Source organism: Physeter macrocephalus, chromosome 19, assembly GCF_002837175.3.
Source record: "Physeter macrocephalus isolate SW-GA chromosome 19, ASM283717v5, whole genome shotgun sequence".
Classification (NCBI taxonomy): Eukaryota; Metazoa; Chordata; class Mammalia; order Artiodactyla; family Physeteridae; genus Physeter; species Physeter macrocephalus.
In genome coordinates this window covers 4816320-4828689 of record NC_041232.1, presented here as the reverse complement: position 1 = coordinate 4828689, position 12370 = coordinate 4816320, and the positions used below count along the sequence as shown (strand labels likewise).

The following is a 12370-nucleotide window of genomic DNA, read 5'->3' as shown; positions in this document are numbered from 1 at the left end:
ACAGATGAATGGATAAAGAAGATGTGGCACATATATACAGTGGAATATTACTCAGCCATAAAAAGAAACGAAATTGAGTTATTTGTAGTGTGGTGGATGCACCTGGAGTCTGTCATAGTGAAATAAGTCAGAAACAGAAAAACAAATACCATACGCTAACACATGTACATGGAATCTAAAAAAAAAAATGGTTCTGATGAACCTAGGGGCAGGACAGGAATAAAGATGCAGACATAGAGAATGGACTTGAAGACATGGGGAGGGGGAAGGGTAAGCTGGGACGAAGTGAGAGAGTAGCACTGACATCTATACACTACTGAATGTAACATAGATAGCTAGCGGGAAGCAGTTGTATCACATGGGGAGATGAGCTCGGTGCTTTGTGACCACCTAGAGGGGTGGGATAGGGAGGGTGGGAGGGAGACGCAAGAGCATGGGGATATGGGGATATATGTATACATAGAGCTGATTCACTTTGTTATACAGCAGCAACTAACACAACATTGTAAAGCAATTATATTCCAATAAATATGTTTAAAAAAAAGGATCCATCTGAGAGCCAGAACATCAGTCAAGCAGCAGTAACTTCGGAGACCGTATTTGGAGCAAGTTGCTTCCTTGGCCTCCTACAAGCCCAGGGAACAGGCGGGCTCTCCTGAAACGTGCCACCTTTTCCCTCCTTGTTTCCTCCAGCCTATCCTTCAAGGCCCAACTCAAACTGGCCCTTAGTGGGGTGACACCCACTTTTGAACCTCTAAAGGGCCTGCAGAGGCAATAAAGCCCCCCTTTTCCAGGTGAGGAATCAGGGGATCCAGAGAGGCAATGTAACCTTCCCAAGGTCACACATCTTCTACCAGCAGAGCCAGGGCCATAACACAGGCCTCCTGACTCAAGTCTGCTTGGCTACTTCCTGAGTGGTATGATCACAGGCTGGCCCCTTATCCTTGCCAAGACTTAGTTCTGCCTCCCAGGGATGATGTGAGCATGAAATCAGACAATGAGCAGAAGTGGACCTGGCACCTGCTTAGCTCAGCAAAGGGAATCCTATTTCTTTCCCTACAGGACTTGTCAGAGCCTTTAATGTACTAATGTGCCCTGTGACTCTCCAGGAGGCACACAGGGTGCACAGACATTTTTGGCAATAGAACTAATTTGAGAGAGAACACTTATTATCTTCCAGGGCACCACTGTCCAGTCCAAAGGAGTTAGGGGACCCCACCTTACACACACCACCTCCTTCCTTAGCTACTATACACCTGTGGCACATGTGCTTGGCATCTACCCCACAACCCCCCTTTACATCACCCCCACTCCTATCAGACCCTCATTTTGCTCAGGTCCTCCCCCTTCCCCCTTTTCCGGGAGCCCTGGACCTCGGCCCTGTGACCCAGTTCCTCAGTGAGACGTGAGGGGAATCTGGGGAGTTCTGGGAAAGGTTTCCTGGCCTCTAAGAGAGATGCAGAAAGACCTGGTCCAGACTTCCTCTTGGCTGTGTCATTTCTGGACGTCACAGCTAAAACAGCTGCAGTTACCCAGTGGCCCTGAGGGAGCAAGATGCACCCTTGATGATGTGGCTGCACCACAGGTCAACCAAGCCTAGAATTCCCTACCCTGTGACTGCCTGTCACGCAAGGGGACAGATTTCCTTATTACTTGAGCCACTGAGTATATCGTATCTGGTTTAATGACACACACACATTTTAACTCAAGGGTGACCTGCCTTGTGCTACTTAATTTCTCACGCGCTCCGTGAAGGCAGGGCCAAGGCCCTAAGCCCCCCTGCCCTGCCCGCATCAGGACAGGGGTCCCCTCTGAGGCCCCTCCGTGCCCCATCCTGGCACCTCTCCACTCTGTCACGGCTTGTTTAATGTCCTAAGTCTTTCCCACGGTCTCTGTGCCCTTTGAGGATGAGGCCTGGGCACCCTGCTCACCTTGTCTCCTGGATCTGGAGATAGTGAATCACTTAATAAATATTTGCTGTATGAATAAATAATGAACACATGAACAGAGACTCTGCCTGGGCTACCTGGCACAACGAGTTCAGTAAACATTTGCTACCTGGTCTTTCTGCCAGGCAGCCAGGAGCTCCTTTGAGCAGGGGTACAGCCCTCCTCGTCTGCCCCTCTCCCCATGGCAGGGTCATTCTGGCCTGGAACAATGGCCACTGATACAGGAGAACATCGCCAGCCTGGGATCTGGGGATGTTGCAACGTGCGTGACTAAGCAGTTTGCAAATGCTTCCTGTCCAGCCAGCCAGGTGGCTTTATAGTTGCCCTGTGCCGGGTACCCAGGCCAGCAGTCAGCCACGCTTCTAGCGCTGGACAGCCCCGGGAATGGGGAACAGCTTGAGCTTCTGGCACTGAGGCTCCTATCCCAAGAACGGGGCAGGTCCTCTCCCCTCTCTGACCCTCACCACCTCCATCTATGTGTTGGGGGAGAGGGCGGGCTGGACTCATCCAGCAGTTCCTAGATTTCTGGATTCCGTGAAGCAGCCCCATGCAGGAGAACGCTGGGGGTCTAGTGCAGGGCTGATGGTGTCTGATCCCACCATTCTCCATCATGCCATGTGGCTGCTGATTCTCAGCCCCTCCAAGGGGTCTCCATTCCAAAGCCAGGTGATCTTTCCAAAACATATAATGTATCAGCTCAGGTGACCCTCACCATGCTCCCACGTCCTCGGGGCCACCACCCCTGCTGTTCACTCTGCTTGGAAAGCTTCTCCTGCCCCCTTTGCACAACTGACCCTTCCTCGTCCTTCCACAGTCAGTCCCACATCATTTTCTCCAAGGAGCCTTTCTGCCTGGACTGAAGCCCCGACTAGAGGCTTGGAAGTCTGCGCACCTCCACCTTGGAGAATCTTTTTCATCTGCAATTTCATGTTGCTTGTTTGCCAAGCTGATTAGTGCAAACTCCACGTGGGCAGGGGCCCTGCCTGTTTCACTCCCCACCACATCCCCAGCACCTAATAAATCCAGGGCCTAGAAGCACCAGGCAAATATTTGTTGAATAAATGAATAAATCATGAATGGACTTTTCAATGCCAAAATGTAAGAAGGACATAGACCAAACATAAGTGGAAAGGCCTTAAAATGGAATACATTCACTTCTGAAAAGCTCACTCAGGACAGGTCCTTCATTTGCTCATTTTGTCACCAGATGGAAAAATTCAGGCCAAGGAGCAGCTGCTGGGAAGCACTGCCCAGCTCTCTCATCCAGGGATTCAGTGGTAGACACCTCCAAAGATGTAAGAAGGGAAGAGGGGCTGGTTTTGGTCCCGCTGGCCTTTTGCTGTCAACAAGGAGGACTCACTAACTCTGTGTGCAGAGTCGGAGCCTAAAGCGGGATCATTAGAGACCCTGAGCTCGGCTGCTGGGAGCACATGGGTGCCGGGTATGGGGGGAGCCCCGAGCTGAAGCTCCATGACAAATTCCATCAAGATGGGGGCCCTGAATTTCTCGCTTTCTCTCTGCACTTGCAGAGTTGGGGTCCCTGGAACCCCACGGCCCACCACACTCACCTCCTGCCCTTGTGTACCCGGCTCAGGTCCACTGAGTCCCTGTTGAACACATCAAACTCATCATTCTGGAAGATGTTGTGACGAGACGCCAGCAGGGGAGTCGGGTCTGGCTTCACCTGTCTGGGGGGCAGCACAGAAATCCATTTCAGGGGGCCTTGCTAGTGGACGCCTACCTGCACCCACTCCCCCCATCATGTCCTATCCGTCAGAGACTCCACCCCCCTTCAACAGCCACACCTGGGACACAGCCTAAAACCCTGCCCAATCCTGCCCCTGCCTGGGTAGGCGGCCACCCCTCATACAAACTGTCCCCTTGCTCTTGCGTGCCATTCACACAAGTTTTGCTCACGACAGCCCTATGAGATAGTCAGAGGTCACTCAAGACTCTTTTTTCCTCAAGTGCCCTCACCTGTAAAATGGGCACACGGAGGCTGAGGAGCTTGTCCAAAGGCAGAGCTAACTTCATTCATTCATTCAATAAACAACATTTATTCATGGAAGAAACACCCGTTCCTGCACTCATTCCTTCTGCTTCCCAGGGCCTTCAGGGAAGCAGTGGGCCCAACTCAGGAAAGGTGGGTATGGGGGAATTCCCTGGAAGTCCAGTGGTTAGGACTCTGAGCTCTCAGTGCCGAGGGCCCAGGTTCGATCCCTGGTCGGGAACTAAAATCCCACAAGGCGCGCGGTGCAGCCAAAAAAGAAAAGTGGTTGTGAAGGAAGTGAGAAGCTTTGGCTGTCCTCCCTCAGGAATCTACTGGGAAGGTGGCAATGGCAGGGCAGGCCAGCAACATCAGAGCTCTGAAGGCTCTCGACCCCTTGGTCACATCCCTGTGGCTCTAATGGGTCTTCCTACGAGGTGGAGCAGGGCAGTCCAGCGGTGCCCACTCTGCCCTGCAGGGGGCATGTGAGGACCTCCGGGCCCCGAGGTTTCTGTTTCCTCAAAGAGGACATTAGCTTCCACGGTTGGGAAACTGCGGCGGGGAAGAGCAAGCGAGCTGAGTCCCAGGACACGTGGGAAGGAGGCGTGGGAGGCAGAGGAACTAAGAAGGGCCCCTGACAAGGGCCCCGGGGCAGGCTGGACGCCGTGAGCCTCCTCCCACCCGTCTTTCCCACCTGTCTAGGCCGCGGTCCAGCTGGCTGAGGGCAGGGGCCAGCCGCCCCTCCAGGATGTTGTTGATCACCTGCTCCGGGTCATAGCTGTAGTGCTCCAGGCAGGCCAGGATGAAGCCCTCACCAAGGTCTGGCAGCAGGTCCTTCACCTGGGAGATGAGTGAGTCCAGCTCCACGCCACACACGGTGGGGCCTGGAGCAGCCACTGCCCCCAGACACTGTGGGAAGAGCCAGAGTGAAGTAGGGGAAGGCTAGGTTGGGCCAGTGACAGGGCAACCGACCCCCAACAGTGCTGGTCTCGAGTCAGGGGACCTGGTTTGAGTCCCAGCCCTGCCCCTCCTGGCCGAGGGACCTGAGCCAAGTCACTTAAGTGAAAGGGGGCTCTATGATTTACCAGCTGAGCTACTTCTGGCTGTGTGACTTGAAGCAGTACGCTTTTGCACAAAAAACACAGAGCACTGTGCCTGGCATGGACTAGGCTCTCCATAAACGGCCGTGGCTTCTATGAATCAAGTCCTTTTCCTGCTCTGACAGGTTGATGACTGAGGTCAGAGCGGAACAGCAACCACCAGACCTGACTATGTGGAGATGCTCTCCTTTGATTATCTCTGCCTCAATGAGGGGGATTCAGTGTATAGACAGCTCGAAGTGGCTTAATTTTTTAGACTTTTAAGGAAATTTACAAATCAAAAAACAACAGTAAAACTCCTCCATGTCTGAAATAAGCCAAACGGGGAAAAGGAGCGGGGCCGGGGAGGCACAAGGGGCTGTCATTCTCCAAGGTCCTGGGACAGCAGTCACAGGGCCTGGAGTCTAACAGGAAGAGCAGCAGCGTCTGTCAATGGAGCACTGAGGGCCAGCCAGGCTCAGAGCACTCACTCCACACAGCAGCTCTGAGCATCATCCCACAGCCACATGGAGGTGGGGACAGTGGCAGTCCCCACCTTACAGGTGAGAAACCAAGGCTGATGTGAGGGACGTGCCTGAGGCCACACAGCTGGCGGGTGGCAGAACCAGGATACGTCCCTGAGCTGCCTGACTCCAGAGACTGTGTGGTCTTAATCCCCATATCATGCTGCCTCCTGACATGCAGGGAAGAGTCCTGGGCTCAGTGGCCAATCAGTACGGCCACAGACTTGGCGATGGTGAGTTCTGGAAAAGCCTGGAGTGAAAGCACTAGATCAGAGGTTTCCATTGTTTAGAGGAGAGTGCCAACAAGGATTTCACATGGAAAAGCTCCATTGCTTCATCTTATGGAGCGGAAACTGAGGCTTTGACAGTTAAGTGACTTGCCTTCCTCACACCCTGCCTAGCATGCCCGTAGCTCAGAACCCTCTAAGGGCAACACAGAGCTGACCAGCAGCTCGAGGCTGTCAACTCCAAAAGAAACCCTTTTCCCTGAGAGCAGGAACAAAGAAGGGAGGTTTCCTGCTGCCCCAACCTCTCGATGGGGCCAGGAGGGGCTGGGGAGCAGGGGAAGCCCCGCTCTTGTCACACACCTCCTCTTCCTCCGAGTTCTGGGGAAGCGATGACGGTCTGCTGACCGCCTCCGCCGCCTCCATGACCCCGTTAGGATTCTCAGCCACCGGTGGGTCTTTGGCATTGGTGGCTTTCCTTCGGTCCACCCCTTCCCATGCACTCTCAACTGCCTGGAGGATGTAGGCAGTGCGAGTCTCGTCCCTGTGAGGACGTGTTAAGGAGTCTCTCGGGAGGGCAGCTCTGAGGCAGCATTGTTTCTCAATCCATCCCCAGCATCTGACTGTACGGCTTCAGCCAGGGGCTGTCTGGGCTGCATCCAGTGGGCATCAGGGGCACCTGGGCTACATGAGGAAATGGGCCAGGCAGACCACAGCCACACTAGCCTGAAAACCCGGTACCTGCCACTCAGCAGAAAGCAGCTCTGGGTAAAGACAGGGCCAGGGGCTGGCAGCAGAGCATCCTGGGACATGGCATTTGGACAATCCAGCAGCTCCTCCTCTGCACTGACCCCCAGGAGGAGCGCCCAGTGGGGACACTACCACTGGGCTTCCTGTTGAACCAGTTGTGGGCTTTCTGCAAAGGCTGGGGGCCCACAGGGTGTCCCTGAGACAGGACTGAGCAACCTACCCAGCCACCAAAATGGCCCTTGGGCCTGCTCATTCCTGCCCCTCCTCCCTCTCCACTACCCAGGGTATTGCCAAGCCAGACGCTGGGGAGTTGCCCTAGACCCCCTCACTCTACTTCTAACCCAACCCCCCACCAGCCAAAGTATGAAACTGACAATGTCACCCTCTGCTTCACACCCTTCCATGGCTCCCCAGCACTTGCAGGGCTGACCCCAAACTTCTCAGTGAGGGCCATCCCTGTGCCATGCAGGTCTGCTTGGCCCCAGCTCATCTGCCATGGCCTAAAGCCCCTCCCGCTAGACCCTTCCCCTCAGCCCTCTGCACTCTGCACACAACATCTGTGGGCTCCTCAGACAGGCCTGCTCTGTCCGCTGTCCCCTGGGAACACTTAATTCAGGGTTTGGCCACCTCCTCTTCCTTGCTCTGTTCTCAACTTGGATTTCACTTCCGTGTGACACCCCCACCCCAAGCTCTACTGGGTTGAAGGCCCCCTTGGTTTCCCCTGATTCTGAATTTCTCCCATATGACACTCTAACTGCCTATTTAATTATCTGTCTCTCATCCTGCAGTGAGGTCCATAAGGGCAGGGCTGAGTCCATCTTGGTCACACAGGCCCAGATGCTCAGCAAAGACTAGGGTAAGTAGGGCTGTATTTGCCCCAAGGATCAGAGCAGTCATTTCCTCCAGAGACTGGGGCCGGGGCCTCGGCGGGCGTCTAGGGAAGGCTGGCCGCGTGTTCTGGGGCCAAATGTCCCTCCACTCCTGTGGGTCTGACCCGGTCAGGCCAGGCCTGTCCCAGGGGCTGCAGTGGAAGGATACAAGGCTGACGAGGCCTGCTGCAACAGGCTGATGTCATCGGCCACGGGGAAGAGCGCATCATAGTCCCGGAGGAACCTGCCAGAGAGAGCGCAGCGGGGGTTGGGGGGAGAGGGTGTCGGGGAAGAAAGGGCTGGAGCCACAGGAGCTGGTTTGCTGCGGGCCACTCCCCGTGTCTGCTGCCCAACCACAAATGCCAGAAGCTTAGACCGTGGTGAGCACATGGCAGGGGCTCTATTACATAAGGTCTCCTGGGGCTGGTGGGAGTGCCACGGGCCCGTCCCAGCTCAGCCACACACTCACCTCTTCTCCTGCAGCAAGGAGCTGAAGATCTGAAGGAACTCTTCGATGAAGCCCTGAATGTTGTCACAGCTGGAACAGGACACAGGCAAGATGAGCTCATTCCATGCACACAATCTGCAGCTCCCTTCCTCGCCCGCTCACTCCACCCCTCTGCCAGGCCTCCAGCCAGTTGGAGGAAAGAGGCATTTTTCTCAGTTTCCCATCTTTGCTCAGCAACCCTGGAGCAGGGGAGGGACAAGATGAAGTGAGGGAAACGCCTCTGCTGGGCTTGGGGAGGGGGCTCTTCCACCCGGGTGGGGCAGTGGCTCCCGAGTGCGTACGTGCTTTCTAGGACTGGGAGAAGGCAGATCTGGTTCAGGAGGATGTGAAAAATCTCCAGTAGCTTCTTCCTGGAATGGGAGAGCCTCTGCCACAGATCACCTAGCAGCCTTCGAAGGCCACAGAGAAAAAAGAAGTAGATTTGAGAGGCAAAAAAGGCACCGAGGGAACTTCTGCCCAGCATTTGCAGGTGCCCCTTGCCCCCCAACCCCCGCCCCCGCCCCCAGGGGCTGGGAAAGCCTCACAGTTCGCTGTTGACAGCAGTTGGCAAAAGGCTACAGGCTCTGAGAGGCCGGCTGGTTCCAGGGCCACTTCTCAGCTCAAACATGGGGGTCAGGAACCAGCAGGTCAATAAGAGCTTGGAGCAACAGCGGAAGGGAAAAGGCTTCAATACCGAGGCCAGGAGGCCATTAGGTAGGGAGGCACCAGCCAAATCCGCATGGTCCTTGGTCCCACCCCCTTGACTTAGAGATGGGGATGCCAAGGCCCACGTAGGGCAGGGCCCGAGCTGGGGCTTCTCTCCCCCACAACAATACTCTTAGTTTTGTCCCCGCCTCACTTGCTATCTTCAAGCCTCCTCTTCTTAATTGCAGACTCCAGTTCGGGAATTGCTATTTCGTAAAAGGAAGCTAGCCTGTGGTGGCACACGTGGGTAAAAGGCTGGATTAGCTCACAAATATCACACTTCATTAGAAAAAGCAAAGCAAACTCAAGGGAGTGGGAAGGCCTATTTCTTGCTCCCAAGTTGTCACCACAGTTTTCTCCTGGGACCACCCTGGCTCTTCCTGAAGTTCACCCCAGATTGTCCCACAGTGGCTGGTCCTAGGAAGAGCCTCGTGGGAAGTGCCCTGGAGCTACTTCCCCCATTCATATGGGAAACCAAGGCCCAGATAGGCTCATTCTAACAGAGCAATGAAAAGGCCACCCAGGACTCACTGGGGCTTGAGGAACAAATACAAGGTGACTTTTTTCTTGCTCAAAAACTGCCAGCAGCTCCCCACCTCCTATGACATAAAAGTGTAACTCCTCTCTGGTACACCCGTATCTGGTACAGTATAGCCAACCCTGCTTCTCACCTCAGCAACCTCACAGCCACCCCTTCTCAACTCAGATTTAAACTCTCCATCCACTAAATTAGGAGATTAGGATTAACATATACACACTACTATATATAAAATAGATAACTAATAAGAACCTACTGTATAGCGCAGGGAGCTCTACTCAATGTTCTGTAACAGGGCTTCCCTGGTGGCGCAGTGGATAAGAATCTGTCTGCCAATGCAGGGGACAGGGGTTCGATCCCTGGTCTGGGAAGATCCGACATGCCGCAGAGCAACTAAGCCTGTGCACCACAACTACTGAGCCTGTGCTCTAGAGCCCGCGAGCCACAACTACTGAAGCCCGTGCGCCTAGAACCTGTGCTCTACAAGAGAAGCCACTGCAATGAGAAGCCCGCGCACCACCGAAGAGTAGCCCCCGCTCACCACAACTAGAGAAAGCCCGCATGCATCAATGAAGACCCAATGCAGCCAAAAATAAATAAATAAATAAATAAATTCTGTAGCAAACTATTGATATATGGGAAAAGAATCTGAAAAAGAATGGAGATATATATATACATATATGTATGTATAAGTGATTCACTTTGCTGTACACCTGAAACTAACACAACACTGTAAATCAACTCTACTCCAATAAAAATTTCAACAAAAGCAAAAACAGAAACTCTTCCTCCCAGCCACACGCTTCCTGATCACGCTCACCCCTGTGATTACTCCTCCCCGGAACGAGATGCACAGCAATCAGAAGATCGTGTTTTTACAACTTAAAATGCAGCTACCTCTCTTCTGGGGTGTAATTCTATCTCTGAACATCTTAAGCTTCCCAAAGCCAGAAATGCAGCTGACGTGCCTAGGACAGTGCTGAATCTGCAGCAGGCACCCTGTAAACATCTGTCTGTCGATCGGCTGGCTGCTGACAACTTTTTCCTAGTGCAGTGCTGTGCGTAGCAGAGGGTAAGCAGGCCCAAAGAGGCAGGCCTTTCGAGGCCCACAGCATGGCACCCAGAAGACGACAGAGAGGGTAGTTTGGCTCAAGCAGAGTCAGGCGTTGCCAGGATACACTGCTGGTGGGAAGGTTAACTGAAACAACCCCTATAGAGGGTGATTTGGCGAGATCTGTGAACATTTTAAATGCATATACCATCTGTTCCCACAATTCTACTTCTAGGAATTTATTTCTCAGATATACTTGTAAAGAGGTACATAATGACCTGTGTGTAAAGTTATTCTTTACGGCAATTTTTTTATAATAGCAAACAGCTGGAAAAAACCTAAATCTCTGGGGGCTGGTGTCCCACACAACGGAATTCTACCCAGCCATACCAAAGACTGAAGGTGCTTTATGCACAGATGTACATTAAATTTAAAAGTAAAATGCAAACAGTACATACAGTCCTCATAATATGCTAGTATATTAAATATTAAAAAGAGGGCAGGAGATTTATAATGTGTATATTTGCTTATATGTGCATATTTATATGCATATCTCTGGAAAATTCCACAAAAAAAACTAACACGATGCTTGTGTGTGAGGAACAGAACTGGGGAAGGGGGAGAGGGAGGCTTTTCAATGTGTATTTTATACTTTTTGAGTTTTGAACCATGTGAATGTATTATTCGTTCACAGAATTAAAGGACAGAAAGAGAAGAGGACGGAGAAGGTTGTTCTGAGAGAGATTAGCTAGAGAGCTGTTTGGGGAGGTAGCCCCTTGACCAGAGCCCTCTGGGACTGAGGGGCTGCTTCACTCAGCGGTGTTCCTGGCCTCCAGCACAGTTGGAACAGGCTGAGCCAGCCCCAGGCTGTTTGTGGGTCAGAGGCAGTGTCACTGCCAAAGGCAGGGTCACTCGCAGTCAAGAGTGTTTTCTTTTCTTCCTCCTCATCTTGAGAAGGGTGGAGCTGCTTCCCTGCCAACACGGGTACCTCACAGGAAAGTCAGCTCTTCCAGAAATGACCCTCCCATCTCCAAAGACCCTTTCCAAAGCCATCTGCGCCATGTTTGGGAAGATGCTTTCACAAAATGGGAAAATGCTTATGGTGAGTGAAAATAAGTCTAAGAACAGCATGATCTCTCATAGTGATTTTCATTTCCTACCTTTGGGGATTTCCCAAAGTTCCTACAAGCATTTGTCACATTTACCATGAGAAAAGATACCTTTTAAAAACTGTGACAACATTTTTAAGAGTCCCATCCTAACCCCTTCCTTTTGGGGAAAGTGTGGATCAGTGCTTTATTCTAACGTTCTCCGGGAGGCTGATCAATCCTCATGTCTGATTTTCACGAGCTGAGGAGATCCAGGCAGGCTCAGGGCACCAGCTGCCATCTCTGGCACATGCCAGGGCTAGATAAATGTTTTGTTGAATGGGTGAGCAAATGACCGAATGGACAGAGGGCTGGGTGGATGGAGCTGGGCAGCTCCCAGAAGCTCCTGCAAACGGTAGGGAGAGATGCCTGGCAAGAACAGCCAGAGGCCGCTGAGAACAGGGCAGCCCACCCCCACCTTCTGCCATTGCCAGGCAGTGTGCCAGTTACCAGCCCACCCTCCGCGCATCCCCTTCTCACTGTACATGGAACAGATGCCCACGGTGCTAAGTGGGCAAAGAGGGTCTCCCTCCCCGCCCCGTATCCCCCTTGGTATCTTTCTTCATCACAGCAGGATCTTTCTATGAGTTCTTTGGATAAAAGCCTCCAGGGCCTCCCTCCTGCCTGCACAATAAAGGCCCCACTCCCTGCCAGCACACATCAAACCAAGTCTGACTTCCCTGGAGCCGACTCTGGTTGTCGCCTGCTCCCCACGCCCACACCCGCCCCTCGTGTCACACTCCACTCCCCTGTCCTCCCCGGAACACATGCTGGGCCTCCGCAGGCTTCACTCCGCCAGCCTGAATGCCCTTCCGGCCATGGACACCGTTCTCTGCCTGGAAGGTTGCTGTTCATTCTTAAGACCTCATTTAAGGGTCACCCTGAAACCTTCTCTTATTTCACCAGATAGAACTTTGCTCCCTCGTCTGTGTTCATAATTCGGCCCCAACAGCTGGCGCCACACGGGCGCACATCTGCTCACGTCCTCACGTGTGCTCTTCCCTGGGCTGGAGGCTGAAGTCCTCAGCCCGCTCCTTATCATCTGTCACTCCCTGTGCC

At 53.1% G+C, this 12370-nt stretch overlaps 1 protein-coding gene across 2 annotated transcripts in view; it reads right to left on the bottom strand.

Moving 5' to 3' along the window:
- Positions 1-12370, bottom strand: part of ASCC2 (activating signal cointegrator 1 complex subunit 2) — a 39802-nt gene that overhangs the window by 7734 nt on the left and 19698 nt on the right. For both annotated transcript variants that reach the window (XM_055080605.1, XM_028480405.2), the window contains 7 exons: positions 8729-8803; positions 8172-8279; positions 7852-7920; positions 7552-7626; positions 6127-6307; positions 4631-4845; positions 3518-3637 (listed from right to left, as the gene is read on the bottom strand). In XM_055080605.1, coding sequence (XP_054936580.1) covers positions 3518-3637; positions 4631-4845; positions 6127-6307; positions 7552-7626; positions 7852-7920; positions 8172-8279; positions 8729-8803 — 843 coding nt within the window. The remainder of the gene's footprint in view (positions 1-3517; positions 3638-4630; positions 4846-6126; positions 6308-7551; positions 7627-7851; positions 7921-8171; positions 8280-8728; positions 8804-12370) is intronic.